A 27,764-nucleotide genomic window follows, 5' to 3' on the forward strand; every position below is an offset into this window, starting at 1 on the left:
TTGTAGCAAGTCATACTTGGGAAATGTCAATTTTTTTTGTTTGTTTGTTTGATTTTGTTTGCTTGGTTTTGTTTTGTGTCCTTGTTTTGTTTCCAGACTTCAATACAAACATGTGAGAAGACAATCGATAGTACATTCCTGAAATAAAGGAAATACACTGGAGCATAGGCTGCGCAAACACATAAGAAAATACTCCTCCTTCCATAATGTTTTTCTGTCATGTAGAGTGTGACTTTGTCCATTTATTTACTTATTCTAGAAATGAGCAGATATGCCTACTTCTACCTATGGAGAAAGTGCGTTCATTTTTATTCTAGGAGAGGAAGTGAATGGTTTGCATAGTAATAAATAAACTATTTGTAATTACTCTGGATGTTTTACAGATACTTGGTTCCCTCAAATGTTACAGAATCTGAACTGACAGGGAGATTTAACATTAAAATTAACAACTTTTTTTCATATGAATACTAAGGAGACAAGATTTTTGTTTGCACTGTGTGGTTTTGCAAGAAATCCCAAGTACAGTTTTCTCCAAGGAAGTTTCATTTTAATTTGCTGTCCTGGGAATACAATCACAGTTAGATGAAGCTGATGAACAGTAAAAGTAGTGGTTTACTCTGGTGGATTTTTTACCAAGTCTGCAACAGATTGCCTTGAAATCGTAACATCTACTCTGTTGCAAAGAGACACTGTTGTGAAGACTTTCCTTAAATATCTGAGTTTTCAGATACTTAAGCTATTTCACAGTTGAAGGTAAATACTAAATTTAGAATATAAAGTCACAGAATCATTCAGTATGAATTTAAAAATGTTAACCTGGTTGTATCTACCGTGTATAGTTAGTATTTTTTTTCATATTCCACAAATTATGCAGATCAGTTGTATGTATACATTGTCTCAATGAGATCTTTATTTTCTAAAACCTTCAATTAAATTAAAGCTGGTGTTTTGAAATTCATCTGGAGACTGTTAGAAACAATATTAAGGGAATAAAAACAATTTTCTGATTGGCTAACTGTCCCTTGGTTAAGAGTACATTGTGCTCTGTTTTGAAGGTTTGATAAAATTCAGTGTACAGTCTACATTTTTCTACTTTTTAAAACATATTCTGAGGGCTTTTTTTGTTTGTTTGTTTGTTTTGGTTTGTTTTTTTTTTTAATTATTAATTTGTTTTATTGGAATACTAATCATGTAGCACATGTTGTATACTCTTTACTATGCGAATTAGCAAATGTTGTGTCATTTTAGGGACATTCACATATCACTTGTATGCCTGGACCAGTAAGAAGATGGAATTACCCGATTCCAATATGTTTAGGTATGTTCATCATAAATAAAACTTCTTAAACATGTCAGAATGAAAAATCTAGATATGCAAATGTGGAGAGAAAAAAAAAAAAAAAAAAAAGAAAGAGGAAAAGTGAGATAACTTAAAGTGCAAAAGGCCAGACTGAAATGAAATTTTTTCAGTATACTGCAGATTTTGGCAGAACCTCTCTGGAATGCACTGTCAGATGGAGAAAGAATGAGATATGCACCAGTCTTTGTTTCCTGTGTCAGCTGTGAGACCTCCAGAAATCCTTACAAACATAGTTCATTTATTTATGAATCATTTCCACAGTAGATTATGAGTACTACAGAAAATACTAAAATAAAAATAGCTTTACATTGTCATCTCTGATGAATGCACCAGGAGGCAAGTGTGCCCTATTTAACAAGATACATTGTTGTTCAAATCAACCTATATAGAAGACTATATTAATATTGTTGGAGAAGCACTGGAAGCCTGCCAGAAAGCTAAAGAAAGTATCTGACATGCACTACAATACATTCTCTTTAGGTGATAAATAAATATGTCAGTTATAAAGCCCTTTTAGTATCCTTTATCGCTGAATAGAAGACTTTTTGTTTGGGTTACCCAGTAGTAAAATTTATTCATATTTATAATCTTCAGTGTATAGAAAGCAAGATGCTACAGATCTCATTATAAATGAAAACCATTATTAAATTGTTATTAAATTATAAACAAAGTGGGCAGAATGAATGCCTCTCCTCTGTCCAAGTGCATGTGTCCCTCAAATTAAAACCTAGTCAATTCAGACAAAGACAAATATATTTTTTTAAGTATCCACTTGTAAATTGCTTTGTAATAGATATTTAGTGGTATAGGAATGTTTATGTATCTTTTGAAATATAAACCTTGACATTATTTATTATTTATATTATTTACCATACTTTTTTGAATAATGTCCTTTTTTCTTTTTTTTTTTTTTTTGGCAGCACAATGTGGTGGTGGCATGTCAGACTTCAGTGGAGTGATCCTGAGCCCTGGGTTTCCTGGCAACTATCCTAGTAGTTTGGATTGCACATGGACAATAAAATTGCCAATTGGTTTTGGTATGTGTTTGCTCAAGAGCCAAGTTGGTTTTGGTTTAGAATGGTTTATAGATTCAAAACACAGTATATGTCTTAAGAAAAAAAAAAAAAAAAGAAAAAAAAAGAAAAAAAAAAAAGAATTTTGAATTTATTTAAAGAATTAATCAGAACCTCAAAAAAAAAGATTAAGAATTAAAAACCTACAAAGTTTTTCATTTAAAATACACTGTGATTTTATAATAAACATACTATTGTTTAATTGGAATTAAGCACAGTTTTTAACTAAACATATTTGGTTTTTCTTTGTGAGTCCATAAATCCAATAAAAAAATCCCAAATATTTTAAACCAAGTTAGTATCACTTTAGAAGAAGGAAAAGCTACATTTGACTTGATTCGTCTTTTTTTGCATGTCCCTGCTGAATATAGGAGCAGAACAGAAAATATCCTGGGGAGGGATCTCTAGAAGCCTCCCACTGAAAGCAAAACTGTCAGTAGTGCTACATCACATCTGCTGTGATTGGCATATTCTTCTCAGCAAGGCTGCTGCTCGCTCAGTCCATTCCCAAACCATACAGATTTCCCATATGCTCCATGTGCAGAACTTATTAACTTGTGCAAACCTTTGAGCTTTTTTAAGGATTGTTGACCTAGTCCTCCAGTTTTTTTTTCACTTTTCTCTTGGACACAAACTGCTGGTATACCAACCATAATCCGATATTTAGTATCCTCCACAGATTTGTTCAAGGTGATTTCTCTTAATCCAGGTCTCTCAGGAAGACATAAAATAGTTTAGTCTCTGGAACCCATGGAATACTGTCTCTGTTGCTGGCTTCCAACTGGATATCAAACAATTACTAACTGTAGTCTCAAAGTTCAACTTTTTCTTAACCCACTTCCTGCCCATTCATCAAGTTTACATATTTTCACCTAGATGAGAATGCTATAGAAGATAAAATATGAAACCATAGGATAGTAAGAGTATTATAATCACTCTTTGCTTTTGTCAATATACACAGTAATTTAATCATAGAAGGAAGTCAGTGCTGATCATATGTAATTTTCTGTTAGTAAATCCAGGTTGGCTACTCCCATGTTCCTTTTGTCTTTTATGTGATTGGAAATTGGTTGCAGTTAGACATAATCTTAGTCCATAGCTTCTCTCTATAACCTTTCCATGGGCTGCAGTGAACATGCAGTTGTCATTCCTCTTTTATGTCTCAAGTTATGCATCTTCAGCCTTTTTTTTTTATCACCAGGAATTTTGTATAGACAATAAAAGTTCTTCAATTATAATGTGAAACCCTCTTAAAATCTTTGTGTGGCTCTTATATATATACTATTGCAAAATTTTGATTAAAAGCTAGCCAATAAAGTTGATCCATCTAAGTTTTTACATTTCTGGTAGTTGTATAGGAGCATGTGTACTTCTTGGAGTTCTTCTTTATAAGTTGGTTGAATGGCATTCTCTTTTTCATATGTGTCTCAATGTTTTCCATTTGATAACTAGCATCTTCTGTCATATTCTTTTTCTCATGATAATTTTTCTCTTCAGCAGATTTGTCCCTTCAGGAGTAGTGAATGTGTCACCCCAAATACTTTCTACATCTGTTCAGATTACTCCTCTGTTCTTTTTTAAATCACGTCTGTTATCTTTTTAATTTTAAGTCCCGTGAGTTTGATTATCTTATGATTTACATGAAAGCCATTTATTCTGCATGAGTTGTTTAACATGAAGATTATTAAACGTTCTGTAACACTAGCTTTACAGTGTCTATTATTGTGGGAAATACATAATCTTGAGATAGGGATTTCCAAATGTAATCCAACTGTTATGTGTACATTTCATTCAAAAGACTCAAATTAAAGTTAACTGTTGTGGTTTTATTGTTATTATTATTATTTCATTCAAATAGCACTGATACTTTATTATACCATTATGTCATTACCTTACTTTCAGAGAACTTGATCTTGCAGCTTCTAGCATTTCTTTAAGAGTCATAAGGATGTGCACAATACTCAAGTCCCATGAAGACTTGAAGATGCCTGCTAGTTTAGTTACTGAATTTATATATATATATGTAAATACATAAAATATATATCTAAAATAAAATATATAAAATGTATATATAAATTCAGTAACTATATATATATATATATAAAAGAATAGATTTATCATCATAAGTCAAAACCACAGGGCAAGCTGTGTAGGCTAAATAGAGTTCTCTACCAGATATTTTCAAGCATTATCTGTAATAAGGAAAGCAAACCTAAAATTCTAGAATTAATTCTATTTCAGATTCTATCATAAGATGGTACATTCAAGTGTGTATGAGAACTGTTTTTTTTTTTGTTTGTTTTTTGTTTTTTGGGTTTTTTTTGTGTGTATGTGCCAAATATATTCCCTTCTACTTCTTGCCTTGCTTTGTTGCTGTCCTGCCTCTTTTCCAATACTGACTCCTTCCTCCAATCCTTTTTTGTTCGCTTGCATTCTCTCAGATTAATGTTTCCATTTCTCACTTCTTATCCAGCAATTCAAATTTGACTCTTCAATCACTCATTTAAACTATCCATTGTTGTTCTATATTATTTAATTTCACCTCTACCAAGAAGAAAATTCACTTTCAGTTCTTTTTTTTCTTGGCTGAAATAGGTGAGTTTAGCTCTACCAAAATCAGTTTTTCTAAACTGCGATATAGTCTCACTGAATTTATTTTATTTATTTTATTTATTTTATTTAATAGTCCCTGTTTTCAAGTTCATGCATAGGAAAACAGATGTTCCCGTTACTAGAAGAAAAGTGCATGGATTGAAATGAGATTGACATATTCACTATTTTTGTATATTGGATAGAAGACAAATAGCACTAATATTAAATTTAAAGTCAAATAACTTTTCACTGTAAAATTGAACAAAAAAAATTGAAAAAGTGATGGTTAAATTGGGTTTTAGTTGAGCTCTGGTTATATAGCCCAAATGAGACACATCCATCTAACTCTTCTGAGTTAGATGTAAGAGGGAAGACTCAAAAGCACCATCATAGGAACTTTCCATAAGATTTCTTTTTTTAAGTGTTTCTAATGAAACTAGTAGTAAATAAAATACAGAATGTCTTGGTATAGAAGGAACCAGACCAACTCCAATGCCTTTGGAAAGACTGCTGCCCACTAGATGAGGTTAACCAGGAACACATCCATGTTGGCCTTGAACATTTCCAGGCATGGAGCATCCATAACTTCTCTGGGCAGCCTGTTCCTCTGTCTCAACATCCAAATGCTGGGTCATAAATTATAAGCTTTTTCTCTTTGTGTTAACCAGTGTTCTATTCTGAACCAATGACTTTTTATTTGCAAAAAACTTATAAGGGGACTTTCACACATTTTTTTGCTATTTATTCTGAGATATGTACTTAGATTTTATACAAAGGCTGTTCCAAAAGTAATGACTCTTATTTTAGTGTATTGTCCCATCACATCAGAGCTGGTAACATACTATGTTACATTTTGTTGCTGTGCAACAGATGACAATGAAGGGCCAGTGTAACAAAAGGACATTTGATATGGATGTGTGTATGAAGCAAAGGTGTGGAATTGAATTATTCCATGTGGAAAAAAATTGCACCCACTAACCTTCATTAACCCTTGCTGAACGTTTATGGACACTAAGCAGTGGATGTCAGCACAGTGAGGTGGTCGGTGGTGTGTTTCAGCAGTGGTGTCAGCAACTGTGAGTCACCGCTGCTGGTGCAGATTTTTACGAATGCGGAATGGAGGTTCATGTTCATTCCTTGGGAAATACATAGGTAATGGCTGTGACTATGTTGAAAAATAATGTTTTGTAACTGAGAATTTTCTCTATCAAATTGTGTTGTTGTGCTCTTTGTATCTGTTGCAGTTTTCATGGAAATGAATAGGAGACATTACTTTTGGAGAAACTTACATTTATATGAAATAGTCAGTCAAGCCTCACAAAAAAAAAAAGCAAAAAAACCCAACCTGTTAATGAATAAATAAATGTGTGTGACAGATGGAGTCAAGCAAGGTTGAGCAATTGATTAATATTTGGAAAAGTTGAGGTTGTTCAGGAATTTGCAGAAAAAGACAAAAACATGGATTGATAGGCAAAATGTTAAAACTTTCTTGTATCATAGTGAGTAAAATAGAAGAAAATGTCAAAGATAGCATGAGTTTGGGGTTATTAAGAAATGGCAGCTTAAACTTTGGACAAGTTTTGTTGAAGGAATTCAATAGAACACTAGGTCTATAATTATGGATAAAAAAATAGCAAGATTTGGAAGGTAGGCAAAATCAAATAATTACAATTTTAAGCAGTGCATATAGAGTATCTTCTTGGAAAGAAGGACAGAATTATTATGGTAATGTTAATTTAATTTCAAACAAGCCTTTTTTTCTGTAGCATATAATATATTGTTCATAGACTTTCCGTGGCATCTGGGAAGAAAGCTCTAAAAGGCAGTGACAAACACCAGCTATTACTGTTCAGGAGTTACTAAATTATTCATGAGTTTTCAATAATTGATTTGACATTATATGATTTTCTTTCAGTGATATGTGAAATCATGTTGCTTGTCTTTGTCAGAAACACCAGCAGAACTCAGTCATTTTCCTAAGGAAAGTACCATGTTATCATCCCATAGTTGCACTAACTTCAGACAAAACATTTGCACCATTTTGCTGTATTTTATTTAGAAATATGTATAAACCACAAAGTGCTTAAAGGGCCTTATAACTACACATTTACACTTTTGAGACCATAAAATAATATATGTAATCTGAATTGTATTCATAGTTACTGTGTCTCATAATATATATGTATATAAATGAAACATTTTCTTCTCTGTAAAGTGAGAGATCAGTTTATATACCATTAAAATGCAAATGTCCCATGGGTAGAATTCAGGCACTTCATGTGTCACACATACACACACACAAAAAAACATTTTTTCTTTTAATAGAAACAAATCCTGTTTTATGTAATTAAAAGCAGGACAGATTTCTAAAAAAAAAATCCTAACTATTTAAAAAAAATAAGTTTCAAAAACTAAATGGAATACAGTCAACCTCAGAATTGAAATTTGCCCTATTCATATAATTATTGAATCACAGATCTCAATTTAGAAGGAACACGCAAGAATTATCAAGTCCAACTCCTCGCTCCACACAAGGCCACACAAGGGTTTTGAAAGAACATTGTCCAATCTCTTATTGAATTCCAGCAGGTTGGTACTGTGAACACTGCCCTTGGGAGCCTGATCCAGTGCCAGACCACCATCTGGCAAAGAACCTTTTCCTAATGCCCAAACTAACCCTTCCTGACACAGATCCACACTGTTCTCTCAGGTCCTCTTGCTGCCACCAGAGAGATCAGCACCTGCACCTCCACTCCCCTTGAGGATATTATAGGCCATCATGAGACTTCTCCTGCCTCATCTTCTCTAGGCTGAACAAATAAAGTGATCTCATATGTCTTCCATCCTAAATCCTTCAATCATCTTTGCTTCCCTTCTTTGGATGCTCTCCAGTCTTTCTACGTCCTTATATTGTAATGATTGAAAACACACACAGCGCTTAAAATGAGGCTGCATCAGTGCAGAGCAAAGCAGGACAATTCTTTCCCTCAGCCCACTAACAGTGCCATGTCTAATGAGCCACAAGGTACAATTGGCCCTTTTAGTTTCCAGGACATACTGTTGACTCAGATTTAACTTGCCGTCAACCATATCTCTTTCCATTTGGCTGTTCTCAAGCTTCTCTACCCATCTATACATGTACTTAGGGTTACCCCACCCAAGGTGCAGAATCTGGTACTTCCTTTTGTTAAATTTCATGTAGTTGATGATTGCCCAGCCCTCTAACTTCTCACTAACTCTTAGCAATGCCTCTCTACCACCATGGGATTCAATAGCTCCTCCTAATTTTGTAATGTCCGCAAGTATATATAGTATGCATTTGAGTACTGTATCTAGTTCATTTATAATAAAATAGAAAAGAATGGGACCCTGATTGGAGACCTGTGGGACCTCATTAGTGACTGACAGCCAGCTTGACATAATCACATTTACAGTAACCCTTTGAGCCTGAACCATCAACTATCATGTTATGTATTATATTCATATTCGTATTATGTGTTATATTCACCCACCATATTACGTATTTTTCTGGCTTTATGCTGGATGTTTTTTCCAGAAGGATACTGTGAAAACAGTATCAAAAGTTTTGCTGAAATCCAGATTGTTTAAATCAACTGGCTTCTCTTGTTTAGCTAGGTGGGTAACCTTGTTATGAAAGAAAATTTATGTTTGTGAAACAGGATTTTGCCCTCATGTGTTGGCTGTGACCAATGACTGAGTTGTCATTCAAGTGTTCTTCATTAATAAATAGCTTAGTATTCCAAAAGGAGAATATAATTATCTTATAGTTCAATGCCTTAGATCAGGTTTGCATTACCTTGTTAACATCTCAGGATTAGTAAGGTATGAGAAGAAAGGATGCCTCTCGCTGAATCCCATGAATTATACATGAGAGCATAACATGCATTTCCACTGGTCACACTGTTTTCTGATATTATCAGTCTGAAATATACATTCTTTATTTCCCTTCACTGGTAGTGAAATGAGTAGCTTCTAATTTCTGCTGTATTTTTCAGGTGTCCATTTACAATTTGTAAATTTCTCGACGGAGACCATACATGATTACTTAGAAGTCAGAAGTGGATCTACAGAAACTAGCACTGTGATTGGGAGACTAAGTGGCCCTCAGCTACCAGCCTCTCTGTTCAGCACAACTCATGAAACTAGCTTATATTTTCACAGTGATTACTCACAGAATAAGCAAGGATTTCATATTGTGTATCAAGGTAAGAGTTTGATATTCTTATGTGAAAACAAGATGACTGTTGAAGACTGCTTCTTGATTTCGCAGTCCTCGAACTCCAGTTCGAGTTAAACATTAAATAAAAGTGACAATGAAAAAGTAATTGTGTCCCTTTAAAAATAAGTTAATGTACAGGCAAACGTTCATATCTGAATTTGGTTGGCATATTAATTTACATTGCAAGGATTTATGAAATAAGAATCTCTGATGTTTGATCTTCATAATTGTATGGAGATCTCAATTTTTTGTCTTGGGTTTGAAAAGGAAAAGTTCTAAATACTGCTTTAGAGCTCGTGATAGGCTTGGGTAGAGTAATGGTAATCCAAAAATCTCCTAATCCATTTAATTTCCTTGCTGGTAATTTCACTGGAAGCTTCTTTTTCTATTGTTCCAAAATAGACAATTCTAGACTAGTGTGGAGATCATAGTTCCTTTTTATATAATTGTTCATTCATTTAAAAGGAACTGTGTCACCACTTTTCACAGAAAAAGACCAAGTGTATAGTGCAAACTATCTTGTTTTCATGAGTAACGTCAAAAGATGATTTTAAGAGATTTTATTTATAGTATTTTGTTACTACCCTTTCAAGAGTAGCAAGTCTGAATTGATTTGAAGTCTTATGTTATATTCTGGAAGAGAGACACTGCAAAAAAATGCTAGCTTTTAAAGCAAAAATCAATTTTGAACTGAACTGCTTGGTAAGATTTTATTCACTTCTATGTGGAATACGATATAATTTGTAGCCAAAAGGGAACTTCAAAATCTACCCACAAGAAGAACAGTAAAAGATTACTGCTATTAATAAATAAAATGACAGCAGTCATTTTACAGATGCTGCTATTTGTGAGCAGATAATTCCAATAAAATTCCTCTCTGTTTTTTATTATGCAAGAGAAAATTGTTTCTATCAAACAGTTACAATCTGAAGCATACTGATTTGCAGATTTTGCATTGCATGAATGTTTCTAGTTCTATAATAAAAAGCCAATGTCTTGGAAAAGATCACCAAGATCAAAGAATCAGAGAATCATTGAGATTGGAGTAGACCTTCTAGATCATCTAGTTCAACTGTCCACCTACCACCAAAGTTGCCCACTACATCATGTTTCTTAGTACCACATCTAAATGTTTATTGAACATTCCCAGGGATGGTGACTCAAACTTCCAACTTCCCTTGGCAGCCTGTTCCATTGCCTGACTATTCTTGCAGATAATAATTTTTTCCTAATATCCAACCTGAACCTCTCCTGGTGCAACTTGAGATTATTACTTCTCATTCTATCGCTGCTTATGTGGGAGTAGAGGTTGACCCCCACCTCACCACAACCTCCTTTCAGATAGTTGTAGATGACAAAAAGGTCTCCCCAAGCTTCCTCTTCTCCAGATGAAACAATCCCAGTTCCTTAGTCATAAGACCTGTCATCAAGATTGCTTACTACAAAATCTTTGATAATTCATAATAGAGCCTTTAAATTCTTCTGAGAAAACCCAGTAAGATTAGAGACAGGCTTATCTTTCCTCTTCCTCTTTCCTAAGAGTGTATAAACAGAAACATTTGTATCAGACAAATGTTCCATCTAACTCATCATGATATTTATAACTGGAAAAATATATGCTACTTATTAGCACAGACGCATAGCTAGTTTCTGTGATCCATTGGTTTTGTACTCTCCCAGCATCCACAGTTGTTTTTAGATTACTATTACTATTACTGGAGGATTTGACAACATATTTGTATTCAGACTTATTCCTATCTTCATGTTTTTTTTAGAACTTTGGTCATATCCTCTTCAAAATTCTTTTACAAAGCTCTGCTTTCGCTTTACCAAGAAATCATGTTTAGCCATATGCCATGTGAAGCTATTTCTTATTATAGGAAATTTGTATTATTACATTCTCATGCTACCATATAAGTCAGACTCCTGAAGAACTTACAGATGTGATTAAAGCAGTGCAGAACCATGATCTGATAGGACAGATCTTGATGGGACATAAATGTTGGATCAGCAGCTCTTCTGGTTGAACTGTTCTTGCTTCTGGTCCTCTGCCTTACCTATTCAGTATAATATTTTTGTATTTACTTCAAACTGATCTAGTGTCTTTGACCTTTGTAGTACAGGCACTGTATCTTGTTTGGAAATCTCTACAGTATCTTCAGCTAGAAAGACAAAAGAATTTACTGAGTTTCTTTCACTGTGGCATCCATGTAGAAGAGTCCTCTTCGCACATTTGGCATCAAGTGACTTACCAATTCCTCAGCTTATTTCCTGCTTCTGATGTTGTTAAGTACTTTTATAACTATTATCTGAGACATCTTCTGGAAGATATTTTTCAAATTATTTTTGTTCTCTTTATTTGCTATTTAAATTTGGCCTGCTATGTTTTACAATTTTTTGAAAACGCAGTCTACTTAGTCACATGGATACTTTTCTGAATCACTATGGAGTTGCTTTTTTTTTTTCTTTGTTTGTATTTTGAATTGTAGAGTATGTTTTACTTCTTCTTTTAAAGCAGTGGGAATTTACAGACTGCTAATTATTTGTAATCTACACTACCTCATTTATATTGGTTATATTTATATACCTCAAGTACATTCACTTTCAAAAAAATGTAATATTTCTCTGCTTGGTTTATTTGACAATTAAACTGCATATGACTTCTGTTATGAACTGTCTTTCTGGTGAATAAGGATTGAATACCAACTTTGTTCAAAATTAAATTACCCAAATCTTTTATTGATAAATTTCAAACTTCTTGTTCTAGGGAAAAAGTATTCCCTACATTCGAAGTTGTGTTTCTAAAGGTCCTCTCAGTGAGTTATTGATCTAGTTCATTCATGTATATTTGGGTATTCCATTATTGCTACATTTTCTCTAATTGTACTTGAAATTTCCTGTTCCTAATATGAACATTGTAGAGGCAGCTCAGCATTACATTTATGCTTAGGAGGTATTCTGCTATGAGTGTTCTGCATTGCTTCTTTTTTCTATTTTTTTTCCTTTTTTTTTTCCACCTGATAATATTTTTCCACTATTAGAAACTTAAAAGTCATAAGCAACAATGCCATTCTCCCACCTGTAGTCTTTTCTTTCTCAGTGTTAGGAATTCTGCTGCTCTGTGCGGTGCCTTTCACATCAGAGCTGCTGGTTTGTTCAGGCATTCTATTTCTCGCATCTTGTGTTTTAGGCTTCTGTATCGGTGTGCATGCTTCTTAGTTTGGCTCTCCTTCTGTTCCTTAACACTGTACAAAGTACTAAATATGCACTGCAGAGTACCTGATTTTCCTTTGCTATTTATTGCAATTCTGTTTGTTCATCTTTCTCCCACTCTTTTTAAGAGGTGCACTGATTTTTAGCCTCATCCCTCCCATGGTAACATTCATTTTCTGTACCTGTTAGTTTTTGCCATCCTTCTAATTTCAAGATTCTTCCACAGCTTCTTAATTTTAATAGACAGGAGCTTGGACCTTTTTTGATTGAGAAGTATTTTCACGTTGTAAATTGCAAAAGCAATTTGTAGCCAGTGGCCTGTGATTTTAGACATATAAATGCATTAATTCTGTACTTATGAAAATAAAAAAGGTCAAATTGAGAGGCTAGTTTCACTTTTATCTTTGCAGATACTTTTTTCAAAAAAATGTAGGGTAGGCTGTTAGTTCATTTGCTTTATTTTCTCAATCTGTAGAGAACATAAGATCCTTTCAACTTTGGTTACGGTAGTATGTTTTCTATCTTAGGTTTGGAAATGTGAATACATTTTTATGCATATTTCCAGAATTGATGTGGTAACACTTTTGAGTCTTGCTGTGCTGGGAATTATGGCATGTGAAGTGTCTCAAGTTGTTTTTTTATTATTATTCTTACGAAAAGCATATATTTTTTGTTTGTTTGTTTGTTTCTTGTTTTTGTATTTTGTTTTTATTTTGGAAAATCTAAAATGAATTAAAAAAAATTACTTTCTCTATTGTTGTTATCTATTTCAGCGTATCAACTACAAAGCTGTCCTGACCCTCGACCATTTCGGAATGGTTTTGTTATTGGGACTGATTTTACCGTGGGACAAACTATTTCATTTGAGTGTTTTCCTGGCTACACATTAATTGGAAATTCTGCCCTGACTTGTCTTCATGGTGTTAGCCGTAACTGGAATCATCCTCTGCCCAGATGTGAAGGTGTGTTGTGAGTGGCCTAAGAACCCTTCAATATTTGTAACTCCTCCTTAAGATCTGTTAAATGAAATTCTTTCAGCTTTTCAACTAATAGAGACCTGTATTTTATACTGTAGTATTTGCAGAGGAATTACCCAATTCAGTGTATGAATTCTTTTTGCAGAGAATCTGAAATGTTTCATAGAACTTAAGAACTTAAGAACTTAAGAAAACTTATCTGTTAAGTTTATTTTTAGAAGGTTAGGCATAAAGCCCAGAATAAGGAGATCTGTGCAGCTTATATATGTAAGTGATGCTACAGAGTAAAAGCTCTACACTGAATCAAGTTAAAAAAGAGTCAAATATTGAATTTCTCAACTCTGGCTACTTATATTGTTTTTTAAGTTGGAAAAAAATATGCCAAAGATGGTATAAAGTACAGTTGTCTTCTAAACAGTGTTGTTTGAAGACTTTCCTGTTTACTTTTTTGTGAATGGGATTTTTTAAATTATATTTTTTTAACCTCTTACGTTTTCTTTTTACACTGATATCCTTACAGTAAGTAAACAGATTCAAGGAGCTGTGACTTGTGCATAGCTAAAGTTTTAAGGCAGATTGAATGTATATGATGATGTATACAATATTTTTTATCCCTAACTATACTGAAAGGAACCTGTACCTATGCAACAGGCCAAAGGTCAGTTATCCAGACTCTGAAACAGAGAAGGACGGATGTTGAGTTAGCACAGAAATCTTAAGTATCTGTGTACCACAAAATTTATTTTTCAAAGAGCTGGTATTTCTTCCACATGAAATAGCTAATTGCTGGAGTCTCCAGGCTTGTCATAATTGTGACAATATTCAGACAGAAGTTAGGTTCCTGAAAAATCATAGATGTGAATATACTTCACATTCATGACTGTCATCCTGAAATCCTACAGCATAAGTTCCAAACATTTAATAATTACTGACTGTAAAATTCTTGATATGTCTAAACATAGGTTTCCACAAAGGTGAGGTTGATATGAGGTGGTAAGCATTTACTTTCGTATAGCTAAAACACCCCCTCACAGTTTCTGGAGGAGTACTCATGTTAAAGGCCTGACTTCTCTGTATGTTGAATGGAAAAAGCTCAGAATTAAGAGTGCTACTTAAAATACTGAGCAAGTTGAAAAGGAATGTCTGTAAATAATAATAATAACAATGATAATACCAATAGCAATAATAATAATAGTGTATCACAATGCATTATTATTTTTACTGCTGTCTGAATTTCTTCGTTGTATTCTGAATCATCTACTTAAATTTATGTATTTAAATTAGAAGCTTCGTTACTCTAAGATCCTTCATGAGGCAGTGAGCCATAGGCTTTTCTGGGAGATGCAGTAGCTAAATTAAGACCTATCTGACACTGAATTCAGAGGGAGAAACCTTATCATATAAAAGAGAGATGACACCTCCACAGTCTGTCTTTTGAAAGGCTAAGAAGTTAATTAATCAGAAATGAATTTCAACTTTCATTTTCTGGATCCTAAGGGAACAGTAATGGTTCACATCTTAACTGCTAAACAGCTGAGCTTTTCATTATCAGTTAGTTCTTGCTGTATTTTCTGTGACTCAGAATTAAGGCAAATCACGTATTGAAATGGAGTGACTGGATTTCTTTGAATTACCTTACCTGAATCTGCAATTCTAAGCTACCTTAAAGTGTATTGCTGTGCAGGATATCACCTCAGATGAACTTCCTGTGCTGTTGCTAGTTCATTGTTTCTACTTAATATGATTAGAGAAGCAGATAAATGACCAAGTGAAAGGTGATCATGAGGCTCTAATTTGTGTTGCATGATTCCAGACTGCTAACATTACTTAGATTTTCAAGAAATTTCTAAAGTTACTTGTCATTCATTTGTTTTGGTATAAGTATTTGTTGAAGTTTTTTTAATAAAAGTTTTGACATTTTTACATCCTACACATAGATATTTATTTCATTATTTGTGAAAGAAAAAGATTAGGAATCTATTAGTTATACGTATTTTGGTTTGCAATTAAGTTCTCATGTTTCAAAGCATAAAATTGAAGTTTATATATCTATATATATCTGACTAATAGCAGTACAATATGTTTAAAATTTGTGTTTGCTTTATGCTGAGGCTGCATATGCTATAACATATGCTGAAGCAGACTGTCTAAATCAACTGTGACTAAACATTCTTCCTGTTTGAATAGTTTTGCATCCTTTTTCCCCTAAAATTCATGTAGACTGTGCTCAGTACCAGCTAATCCTCTTTGACCCTTCTTAACTTGTCTTTCTCACTTTCATCCCTGTTCCCTCTCCTCTTCCAAGAAATCTCATTGCTGACAGTCATCAGCCCTTCATTCCCTAAGACCTGGCTACAAAATCAATTTTGCCAGCATTACTTACTTACTTGAGAAACTAAAAGCTGAATAAGATTAGTATATCAGGTGAGGTGTGAAACTGAAAGTCTTTTTGCCCTGCAATTCAGAATCAAAGTTGATATTTATAAGCCGTAACACATGCTTTACCTAAATACAAATCATGCACTGATAATCCATATCAAAATATTATTTTTACAGGTCACAATTTTGTTAGTAGGGAGAGTGGTCAGAAGACTTGGAAGCTTCCCCATATGTTGTGTTAAAAGAGTAATTACCCAGTTCAGCTCTACAGATCTGGTCATAGTAGGGAAGTAATCATCCCCCTGTACTCTGCACTGGTGAGGCTGCACCTCAAGTACCTTGTTCAGCTTTGGTCCCCTCACTACAAGAAAAACATTGAGGCCCTGGAACGTGTCCAAAGAAGGGCAACAAAACTGGTGAGGGGTCTGGAACACAAGGCTTATGAGGAGTGGCTGAGGGAGCTGGAATTGTTTAGTCTGAAGAAGAGGAGGCTTAGGGAAGACCTCATTGCACTCTATAACTTCCTGAAGGGAGGTTGTGCTGAGGAGGGGTTTGGCCTCTTCTCCCAGGCAACAAACAGGACCTGAGGAAATGGCCACTTGTTGTGCCTGAAAGATTTAGATTAGGAAAAGGAAAAAAAAAATCTCTCAGAAAGTAGTCAGGCACTGGAATGGCCTGTCCAGGGAGGTGGTGGAGTTGCTATCCCTGACAGTGTTCAAGAGGCATCTGGATGAGGACCTATGAGATATGGTTTAGTAGCTTGTGGTACTAATGGTAATGGGAGGATGGTTGGACTAGATGATCTTGTAGGTCCTTTCCAACCTTGTGATTCTATGATTATATGTTTGAATGGCTCTTACAATCACCCTTAAGGAGTTAGCCTACATTCAGTGAGAACTTCTATGGCTATTTTAATAAATAGCATTCATTGTTGAAGCAAAAGATTATATATTCTTTTGGATTGACGCTGTTAAATACACTATCTACAGAACACTTGCAAGTATCAAGAATGTAACTAATGCAGCTGATTGCAAACACATTGAATTATGAAATAACTCCGTAGAGTTTTCTAAGTTTACCGAAGAGGTACTCAGTATAATGGAAACATCCCTGAGGCAGTGGAAGATAATCCCAGCCTGTTGGTCCTGGAAGTCAGTGATGTCCTCTTGACTTGTCTGTATCTCCCCCAAGTTTCCTTCTCTTTTAAGCCTTTTTTATACTGCTTTCTTCCTTTCAGGTGCAGCTTGAGTTACTCTAGTCACTACTCTAGTCATATATCTTTGTTACAATTCCTGTGACAGAAAAAAATGAAAAACTACTAACTTGGGATAACAACTATGAAGTCTATCAGTTCCACAGTTCCATCAAGTTCCCATCCTGTGATGTTTGATCAGAGAGCCTGGCCATGGTGTTTGTGCTCTGCTCCCCCTTCATACTGTATCTCTTAGAGTCAGCATACCAAGCTTTCCTGGTGTTACTGCAGTATATGGTTGGATGTTTGTGTTGTTTAGGGAACTATCCTGGAACAAATTCTGCATATTCATTGGATTCCACCGTGGGGATTTCCTCAATTCTGTATCTTCTCTTAAATGTGGATATGTCAATAAGTCACATTCAATAATTATTCCACATAAGCCACCTTCTGAGACTATAGTCACTCAAGTTTCACAATATGTAGAAGGAATCTGGGAGGTCACAAACAATCTTTCTGTGAGGATTAGAGCTCAAGAGGCTTTTGGAATTCTCACTACACGTGGATTAAGATGTTTGACTCGTAGTATTTAGGAAGACTGCCTTATCTGAACACTGCCAAAGGAAGGGAGTTGAGAGCAGGGAGGGAGCATACCATCACCAAATCTGAGCCAATGACCATCATAGGTTGCACCTCTTTGAGAGTATGGTTAAGGAAGAGAAAACTTGCTGCACAACCGCAGCTGGGAGAGAGCTGAAATACCACAGCAAATCTTAATTTTCAAACCTTCATTCTTTGGTTAGACACACACATTCTTGCTTTCTAGAATCTTGGTTACCATTCCATCTCTTTTTTTGTAGTTTGAGTGGGCTCTCCTTGACAAGAAAATTGTATATTTTTGATTAACAGTGTTTCTGAAATGCAGAGTATTTTTGCAATTTTGTAATTTTGCACTGTATGATGTCTAAAAATAATGTATTTCAAGAAGAATTTCAGAAAGCACTAATTTTTCCCTCAGAATTTATATTAGGAATTTTTTTTTTTTTTTTTTTTTTAATATTGTGACGCACTGTATTTTCATTTCCAAACTCCTCTCTAGTTTTTCCCAGACATCTCAATCAGCTTACCCTATCTCTTCTTTCATCTGATAATTTTGATTGGCTACATTCCTGTGGTAATAAATAAAAATAATTAAGTAATTCATTTGTTCATGATAATTTGTAGCTGTCATTTACACAATTTTTAAAAAATGTTGTTCTTTTTTTTTCTTTTTTTTTAACTTCTGCAGAGAATTGCTTAACCCAATGTCTCAGTTTAATTCCAGATCCAACAGTATTTATGACTTTGTAATTGCTTATCTTTTTCTTTTCATTTTGACTAATAATATCAAAAATAGATCTCTAATTCCCTTCAAAGAGCTCAGTTACATCTGCTTGATGTACACTGCAGTGGCTTTACATGCTTATAACTTTCACGTGATCTAGGAAGAACGCAAAATTTGTCTAACATTTTTGAAAACAATACCTTTTCTATAGCTCTCTGTGGAGGAAACATAACTGCAATGAATGGCACCATATATTCTCCAGGATATCCTGATGAGTATCCAAACTTTCAAGACTGCTTCTGGCTTGTAAGAGTACCACCTGGGAATGGAATCTACATCAATTTCACAGTTCTCCAGACAGAGCCAATATATGATTTCATAACTGTCTGGTAAGGAAACACTTCTGGCTTTTAATTAATCTTCATGTGACACTATACAACAAAGTATGAATTAAAATTAGTATATTTATGATTTCATAATTTCTTCATTGATGCTGGTGTCCTGAGTGATTTGCCCAAACCCATGCTTTCCAATATACAGTTCTTTCTAGGTATTAGTGGACAGAAAGTTGCATAGCCTTTCTTGTTAAGAATTCAGAAACTGTGGATTGCCAATAACAGTTTGCCTTGTTGATTTTTTTTTGGTCAAGAAGTATGATGTAGCCAGATTCTGAAAGACAAGTTATCCTTAAAAAAATGTGAAAATGAGCAGCTGCTACTGTGTGTATTAGGCCATTTTAGAGTAACATTTTCTTCATATCTTACATGTTGTCTTCTTTCAAACTATTTAACAGAAGATAAAAGTCAAGGCTCTATTTGGTTATGACAAAAAAAAACTCTTAACTGCAGCTGTGAATAACATTTGTTTTCTATATACTGAATCTATGTATTCTCTCCATTATCTTTATATTCTCTCTATATTTGCTATATTTTGAATCCATTTTAATCATGATTTTTTTCAGATATTGAGGCCCACGTTTTACTAGGTTTCGAAGTTGTTTAAGGCAGGTGGCTATAGGCACAGCTAGAGGTACAACTTTTGTCATAATCATGAAACTATACCACTGACTCCCTTAGATATTTCAAGAGCAGTTATGACCCTTGGTAGCTTACCTAAACAGTAATTCAGAGATTGAGAGAGTAGTTTTTTTAGTCAGAACAGTGAGAAGTAATTTGAAGTATTTGTAATTGATTTAGTGTTTCTGTTGCACAAAACTATTAATTTGACTTCATATAAATTCCTATAGACCTCAGGTTTTCATTCATAATTACCTAAATATTAAACAGTTGTCTTCATTGTTGTGATCATATCTTATCTGTTGGCCCACATATTTATATGTTGGCCCACAATGTTAGAAACAAATACTGGTGATATGGCAGTAGAGGTTGAACCTTCCCACCAATATTCCATTACTACTTTTGTTGCCATTTGACAGGTGGTAGCAGAGGGGCAGTCTCATAAACTGACATCTGACATGGAAGCGCATAGGAAGCAAAGATGTGTCATTGAATTCCTTCAATTGGAAAAAAATGGCACTCATTGATCTTCATTGATCCTTACTGAACGTTTACGGAGATCAAACGGTTAATATGAGCACAGTGAGGCTTTGGGTGGTGCATTTCAGCAGTGGCAACAACAGTGGGTCACCAACACTGATGCAGATTTTTATGAGAGTGGCATGCAAGTTCTTGTTTGTCTCTGGCAAAAATCCACAGCTAGTAGTGGTAACTGTTGAAAAATAGTGTTTTGTAACTGAGAATTTGCTCCATCAGATAGTGCTTTTTTATATCTGTTGTTGTCTCCATGGAAATCAATAGGAGACGTTACTTTCAAAGTAATACATGAATAAGAATTTGAGATGTTGAAATAGCCGACTTCATATCATACTTAGTGTTACCTAACATATTTTTATGAATGTTTAATTGAATCATTATAACATAAAAATTTAGGGGAAAAAAAAGGTAAATTAAAAAATTCTGAAATTTCACAATTCCCAAAAGTACTGTCCATAAGACAAAAGTTCTAAATGAAATATACGTTTATATATGTTCAGGTGCATATTCAAGTGGAATCTTTTATGCAGTTGAGTATAAGCATTTTCTTTTCTTTTTTTTTCTTTTCTTTTTTTTTTTTTTTTTTTTAAGAGAAGCCGATATCAATTAATTGCCTTTTTAAAAATTAAATTGTATTCATTGTGTAATTTTCCTAGCAATGACCAAATTCAAAAGCTTGCAGGAGAATTTTTGTAGTATTAGTAGTATTAGCAGTATTAGTAGTATTTTATAGTATTTGTTGTATTAGTTTTACTTCTTTTCAAATATCGGCATTTGAAAACACAGGTGCAGCAACATGAACATTAATAAGATGATGAAGTACAGTCACAAACTAAATCATTTTAAAGTTGCTGGCTTTTTAATTAAAAAAGAAAATAAAAATTACTTCACTGAGGTGGTTGAATGGAGGATCATGCTTTTCAATAAATTTGGATGGCTTTCCAAACTACTATCCCTTTTACTCCTGTTCACATACAGAATATCAAAAAACTTTCAGAGTTTATTTCATCTGGTTTCAGATGACTCATGCCTTTTTAGAGTAGTCTACTACCTTATAAATTGTGTAGAAATTAAATTATTTGGACAAACAAGTCTTCTTTTATCTGTTTTTCTAAGGGATGGACCAGACCAAACTTCTCCTCAAATTGGGCAGTTTAGTGGCAATACTGCACTAGAATCAGTCTACAGTACTTCCAATCAGATTCTGATCAAGTTTCACAGTGACTTTACTACTAGTGGCTTTTTTGTACTTAGCTATCATGGTAAGTATGACAAATTGTATTTTCTAGTGCATGTGCTATAGTGATTGCTGCTGTAATAGAATTGTTTTTCTAAAAAATCACTATTAATGTGAGTGATCACCACTGGAGTAATGAAAACATATAAAGGACTAACATATATAATGAAAACAAAATATTTTCTCAACCAGTATGTTAAAGTTACTAATAGTCAAGCAAAAACAACACAGTGTGAAGTGACTTGAGCAAAAAAGGTAGCATCAAGACCCTGTTAGTTCAAGGTGGTTATCTTCTCTCTACTTACACGCTTCTAAATTTTTATACAATCCAAGTGTAACAAACAAGTGAACAACAACAACAAAAGCAGCAAAAAAAAAAGCTTAAATCCCATAATGAAAAGAAATATTAATGCCACTTGATTTTTTTGTTGAAGAGTAGATTCATAATTTTTATTCCATAGGGTTTCATGATTTTATTTCCATATCTAAGCACCTATATTGCAGTTTGAGAAGGACAAACTAACACTTTGCCTTCATCAAGATATGAATTGATATATACTCATTAATTGGTATATATTACTATATATTGATAAGATACATTGTCTATGATGAGCAAATATGTATGAGCAAACAATATATGAGCAAACACATGGAAAAAAGCTCATACCTGTTCATAAATTTTCTAGATTTGATCTTTCTTCACTTATTTATTTCTGTTATTGTGTACATTTTCATTCCACAAGTATGAACCCAGAAGTGTAATAAAGATGTTAACTGATTATTCATGAAGAAACTTAGAACACTTTTGTAAATTCATGTTTTCAGAATAAATAAAACTCTCTGTATCCTTGAGTCTGATTGTATCAGCTTCTTACAATTCACAGCAATAAAAGTAAGGTGGAGAGTGGAATCAAATCTTTTAAAACAGATAATTTGGGGTCTAAACTAAAATCTATGCATAAATGGGAGACATTTGAGATAAATAATATTTGAATTTTTATTGAATACATTTGCTACACTGGTGATTTTATTTCATTTCATTTCATTTCATTTTATTTTAAGAATGGAAATAGGATAGCTGTTCCAAGTTTGCTTGGTGTGTTTTCTTTTAAATAAGTATAAAGTAGTTGCTAGCTTTCTGACTTGATAATACAGGTAATAACATAATAATAAGAGATCAAAAGGAGTGGAGTAGGAAGATATAATTTATGGGTGACTCAGTAGCAATAAATCATGTACAAAATATAAATATTTTTGGTTGACCTAAGTTTGGCTCATTCAGTTACTTAAGGATCCAAAACTAGAATGTAACAAACATACGTATAAATGAATCTGAATCTTCATCTGCCATAAATGGATGGTGTTTCCTTGCTATGAGAGATCCTATAAAAAAATACAATATGAAAAGGTACAGTGAAAACCAGGAACACATGACTCGTATACCAGCCTAAGCGTACGCTTTAAGGCATAGAAATACAATGTAAACTCTTCAGCATGATTTATTTGCATTTCTGTCATAATTGCATTCAAATTGAAGGAAATTGCATCTATATTCAAACACCAGTTCATCCTTCTTGATTGTCTGTAGAAAAGAAACACACATTGCTTCTACATGTTTTTTTGTTTGTTTTTTATTTTTTTTTCACCCAGTTTTTTTTTTTCTTTTTTTCTTTTTTTTTTTTTTAACCTGGATTATATATATATATATATATATAACCTATATATATAGGTTAAAAATCAGAAAATCATTTAAAGTGATGCTTCGATTCACAAGTTTCAACATAAAATCAGTACTCGCCATCTGCAGATGAGATAGTTTGTCTCTGCTCCACAAATATTAATTTTCCAGGAAATTTCATCTTCAGAATGCTTCTAATCATCATTTACACTATATTTTGAAAGAATATTTTGTATTCTAAAAGTTGTCTTCATCACATATATTTTCAAGAGATGAGATATTCAACAATATTACAGTGGTAATGTGGATAACCATAGTAAAAAAAGGTTGAACAACACAAAAACATTTGGTTTACAGATGCAATTGCTTACAGAGAAAATTTACAACTACTTCTAAACTTCTGAAGTTATTTATCAAGAGAACCTTACCCTTAAGAATAAATAATGAAGAATGCAAATTAAACTACAAATTTTTAATTAATTCTGAAATCTGTATGTTTCCTTTCTTTTGAGTCTGTTGAAGGCTACAAAGAAAAGAAGCAGATGTTTATTTTTATCCTGTTAATGTATTAGCTGAGTTATATATGCATGGCTGTTTTAATTGCATAAGTATGGGAATGTCAGCTGTTTGTGTATTTCTCTTTATAGCCTATCAGCTTCGAGTCTGCCAGCCTCCAACAAACATACCAAATGCTGAAATTCTAACTGAAGATGATGAGTTTGAAATAGGTAATGTGAAAGAAGATAAAAGCAATGTTTGTTTAAAAACAAAATAACAGAAAATGGTGCTATGAAGAGATCTTTACTATAGAATGCCTTCAATATATTTGAGAATTAAAAGCTTAAGAAGTCATTCCTCTTCGTTGTGCTTCCTGAATGCAGTTTCGGAGATCACATCTGAGCATCGCAGTAACAACATTCCAAATAATTTTGTTTAATAATGCCTTTTTCATAATGTTATTAATTATTGCTATTAGAATTTTAATTGATTTATTTTCCATTTTAAAAACATGCACCAAATGAAAAACAAAGAAGCAAACAAACAACAACAAAAAAAGATTTCTAGACATCTGTACCAGAACTAAGGTTCTACAAGTGAAGGGTAACACCAAATTTGTAAAAACTAGGAATACTGACTTTTGAGACAGGTTGATAATAATGAATGTTATAATTATCAATTACATGATTAGATGTCGGATGTCTCACCAGCTAGTTTTGCTCAGATTTCCCCTTCACCCAACCTATGTTTTTCTTCCTATATACTAATATTTGAGTTATTAAACTGATAACAGATTAAAAACATACATATTTTCTCTTTTCTTCTCTAAATTGGACCAAAAAACTTACAGGATACAATTTTTTTATTTTTTTTTTGTGACTTCATAAAGCTACATGAATCATTTCTTGATCAAGAAAAGACAGTTTTTTATTCCCACCATCAAGCAAGATCCATTTCCTATTCATTTTTTCTCCTTGTGGTTGTATGAATTACTGCTTTGATACAATGATTACTCAGTAAATTGTAATGCCTAAAGGTCTGTGGGCACATGGTTCACCTGACATGAGTCAAACTCAGGCTAATATTGTTGCACAGCAAGAAACTTCACTAATCAATAATGTTTTCAAAGCTAAACATTCAAAATAATTAATATTTAACGGCAGTGTTTTTCTTTGTTTGTTTTGTTTTTATCAAACAGGAGACATAATAAGGTACCAGTGTCAACCAGGCTTTACATTGGTTGGTAATGAGATTCTGACATGCCGACTCGGTGAAAGGCTTCAGATGGATGGAGCACCACCTACTTGTCAAGGTGTTTTATCGCTTCTCTTTCTCTTTGATTTATCTTTGTATAAGATGGCAAGTTTAAAATATTTCAACCCTTTTGATGCTACTCCAGCATTTTCGTTGTTTATGGTGAATATTAATGAAAAATCATCACTATTTTTTAATGCATTTGGTGAGTTTTAAGGTTTACTTTGTGAAAATACTTTAACAAGCCATTTTTTGAAGGGACCTTACATTTAAAAAAATTAGAAACAAGATGATTTTTTTTTTCTCAAAAAAATATTATTGTAAAATTTTATATGAAAATTTTAAAAATAATAAATTGATAAACATAAAAATTCTAAATATAGCATTTATTTAGATGAGCAAAATCGAAACCTCAGTTTTTAGTGTAATATTTTTATTTGTTGTGCATTAAAAATAACATTCATGTTGTTGAGATATGTGCATGTACGTTTTCCGAATTTTACTGAAAACAGTGAATGAATAAACACCTTAATGCTGAAACAAGCTTATTGTCTTGCAAACCAGTAAACCCACAGTTTAAACCTGTCTTTATTAAGCTGACATTTAATGTCTTACACTAAAATAGAAACCATCTGTTTCATTTATACATTTTTGAAGAAATTGTTGTTTTTTTTTTTTAATTGAACTGATTAGGAACCTAATGGACATTGCATGTGATTTATTACAAAGCAACAACAAAGAAAACAAAACAAAACAAAACAGAATCTCTTTGAAGTCTTAAATTGATGAGTACATACTTATTTGCATACACATAAATATAATTCTTCCATTTAGCTACAGAAATATAACTAAAGACATAAAGTTATGAACTTATAAATACATTTAGAGAAGAAGAAAACAAAACAAACAACAGCTTCATAGACGTTGAATTTATGTAAATAAAAGCTATTTTGGATCCTGCTAGTTGTTGTGATGTTTTTTCATGATCCTGATACTCCTGTGCTTAATACCCTGTCATGTCCTGCAGGACTGAAAGTCTAAAGTAATTTTACAAATTAGTCAAAATAAATGCAACTTATTGAATTTTCTATGAAATGAAAAATACTGTCAGTATTTTTGGAGCTTGTTTTCTTTTTTTTCTAGCATTTTTAAATAATTCACTTATCTAGGAAACAGGATCAAAGGCTTATATAGAAATACTAAGATAATTCTTAGTGAATCTATTACTTCTGCAAGAAAAGATTTGATTTATTTACTGTTTATAATTTTTGTAGTTTAAATTTTGTGTACAATTTATGATTTTAAACAGCAATATATTCATCTTTTAACAATTACAACTAATTATAATATACAACATATGTATAATATACAAAAATTATAACCATCTTTTTTCTATATTCTTACAAAACCTACAAATAAATCTTTTCCCACAAGCATGAAAATGGGGACAGTCAGCTAGTACTGATGAATAAACTATTTTAACTTCATTTTAAACTAGACAGGCTTGAGCAGTAGGCCCAAGTTGAACGTCATGAGGTTCAAAACTACCAAGTGCAAGATATTGCACCAAGGTTGAGGTAACCCTATTGCTAATACAAGCTGAAATGAAAGAATTGAGAACAGCCCTGCTGAAAAAGACCTGGGGATACTGGTGGATAAGAAGCTGGACTTGAGCCAGCAATGTGACCTTGCAGCCCAGAAAGCCAACCATATCATGGGCAGCATCCAAAGAAGCATGGCCAGCAGGTCAAGGGAGGTGATCCTGCCGCTTTACTTCACATGGTGAGGCATCACCTGAAGTCCTGAATCCAGATGTTGAGTCCTCAGAATAGGATAGACATAAACCCAGTGGGGCATGTCCAAAGGAAGAGCCTGGAGAAGGCTCTGAAGTGACTTGATAGGGGAGCTACAGGAAAGAAGAGGCCAGACTATTTAGCATGGTCTTTGGTGATAGAACTAAGAAAAGCATTTTCAGGCTTAAAGAGGGTAGATTTAAGGTGCAGTTTTAGAGTGAGAGTGCTGAGGCATTGGAACAGGTTGTGTAGAGATGTGGTTGATGCTCCATCTCCGCAGACTTCAATATGAAGCTTAATCAGGCCCTGGACAACCTGATGTAACTGTATTCATTTCAAGGGAGTTGGATTAGATGGCCTTCAGAGGTCCCTTCCAACTCTAAGGATTCTATGATTTCCCCTGTTTTATGGTCAGAAATATGTAAAAGTTGAAATAATTCTGAAGATTAGGTCTAGTTACAAAAATGAAAGATGATGTTCAATTGTGAGTTTCAATAAAAATTTTGGTAATATTAATATTTTCTGAAAATCTATTCATTTAGGTACAATTGCATCTAAGAATTGCTTCCAAAACCAGAATTTAAATTGAAATAATTGCTAAGCATGAGCTCAGCAAACAAATATCATTTAATGAGTGGGAAACAATAGGAGCCCTCAGGCGCTTCTTTAAATGCTGAAATGCTGTATTCATAGATGGGACAAATAAAGACGTATGTGCTGATCCTGAGGCATTTTCTCAGTGAGTGTTGCTGAACTCATGTATATTCATTGCAAAACTCAAGACAAAATGTCAGGAATGTCTGGTTACTGTAGTTAATATGTTCTCTATCACACATAAATACTAAATACTGGATTAAATACTGAGTGCTAATTCAGAGGTCTTATTTCCCTCGGAAACTGAATCTTGTTAACATAATCTTCAGAGGTAGTAGACTCAGAATATAGTATATACATATATCAAAATAATTAATTAAAAATGTTTAAAATGGGCATTGAAACTGGTGATCTAAAGCAAAACAACAGAATTTTCTCTTGTATTCTGTTATATAATACGAATTAATATTTAGAAACGTGTGAGCTAAATTTCAACATTCAAACCTGGATTTATAGATAACTTTGTGGAATCTAGAGTGAACAATATTATATGCCTAAAACACATACATTTTTAGGATTTTAGGATTTTTAGGATAAAGCTTGCATACTTTAATTGTGCAGACTGTAACTCTTCCCATGGAAGTCATTCTGAAGTCTTCTGTTCATATTCATTCTAGTTTTCTTCTCTTCTCTTCTCTTCTCTTCTCTTCTCTTCTCTTCTCTTCTCTTCTCTTCTCTTCTCTTCTCATCTCTTATCATCTCATCTCATCTCTTCAAATATCTTATAATAACATAAAATAACTTATA

General features: G+C 33.4%; 1 protein-coding gene across 3 annotated transcripts in view; it reads left to right on the top strand.

The window, feature by feature from the left end:
- Positions 1–27,764, top strand: part of CSMD3 (CUB and Sushi multiple domains 3) — a 525,852-nt gene that overhangs the window by 430,158 nt on the left and 67,930 nt on the right. For all 3 annotated transcript variants that reach the window (XM_042839423.1, XM_042839431.1, XM_042839438.1), the window contains 8 exons: positions 1,249–1,318; positions 2,281–2,397; positions 9,042–9,251; positions 13,252–13,440; positions 18,562–18,739; positions 21,020–21,165; positions 23,466–23,546; positions 24,515–24,628. In XM_042839423.1, the coding sequence (XP_042695357.1) occupies positions 1,249–1,318; positions 2,281–2,397; positions 9,042–9,251; positions 13,252–13,440; positions 18,562–18,739; positions 21,020–21,165; positions 23,466–23,546; positions 24,515–24,628 (1,105 nt within the window). The remainder of the gene's footprint in view (positions 1–1,248; positions 1,319–2,280; positions 2,398–9,041; positions 9,252–13,251; positions 13,441–18,561; positions 18,740–21,019; positions 21,166–23,465; positions 23,547–24,514; positions 24,629–27,764) is intronic.

Source organism: Centrocercus urophasianus, unplaced genomic scaffold (assembly GCF_019232065.1).
Source record: "Centrocercus urophasianus isolate 14NV4802_14NV808 unplaced genomic scaffold, USGS_Curo_1.0 seq_11, whole genome shotgun sequence".
In the NCBI taxonomy this organism is placed as follows: domain Eukaryota; kingdom Metazoa; phylum Chordata; class Aves; order Galliformes; family Phasianidae; genus Centrocercus; species Centrocercus urophasianus.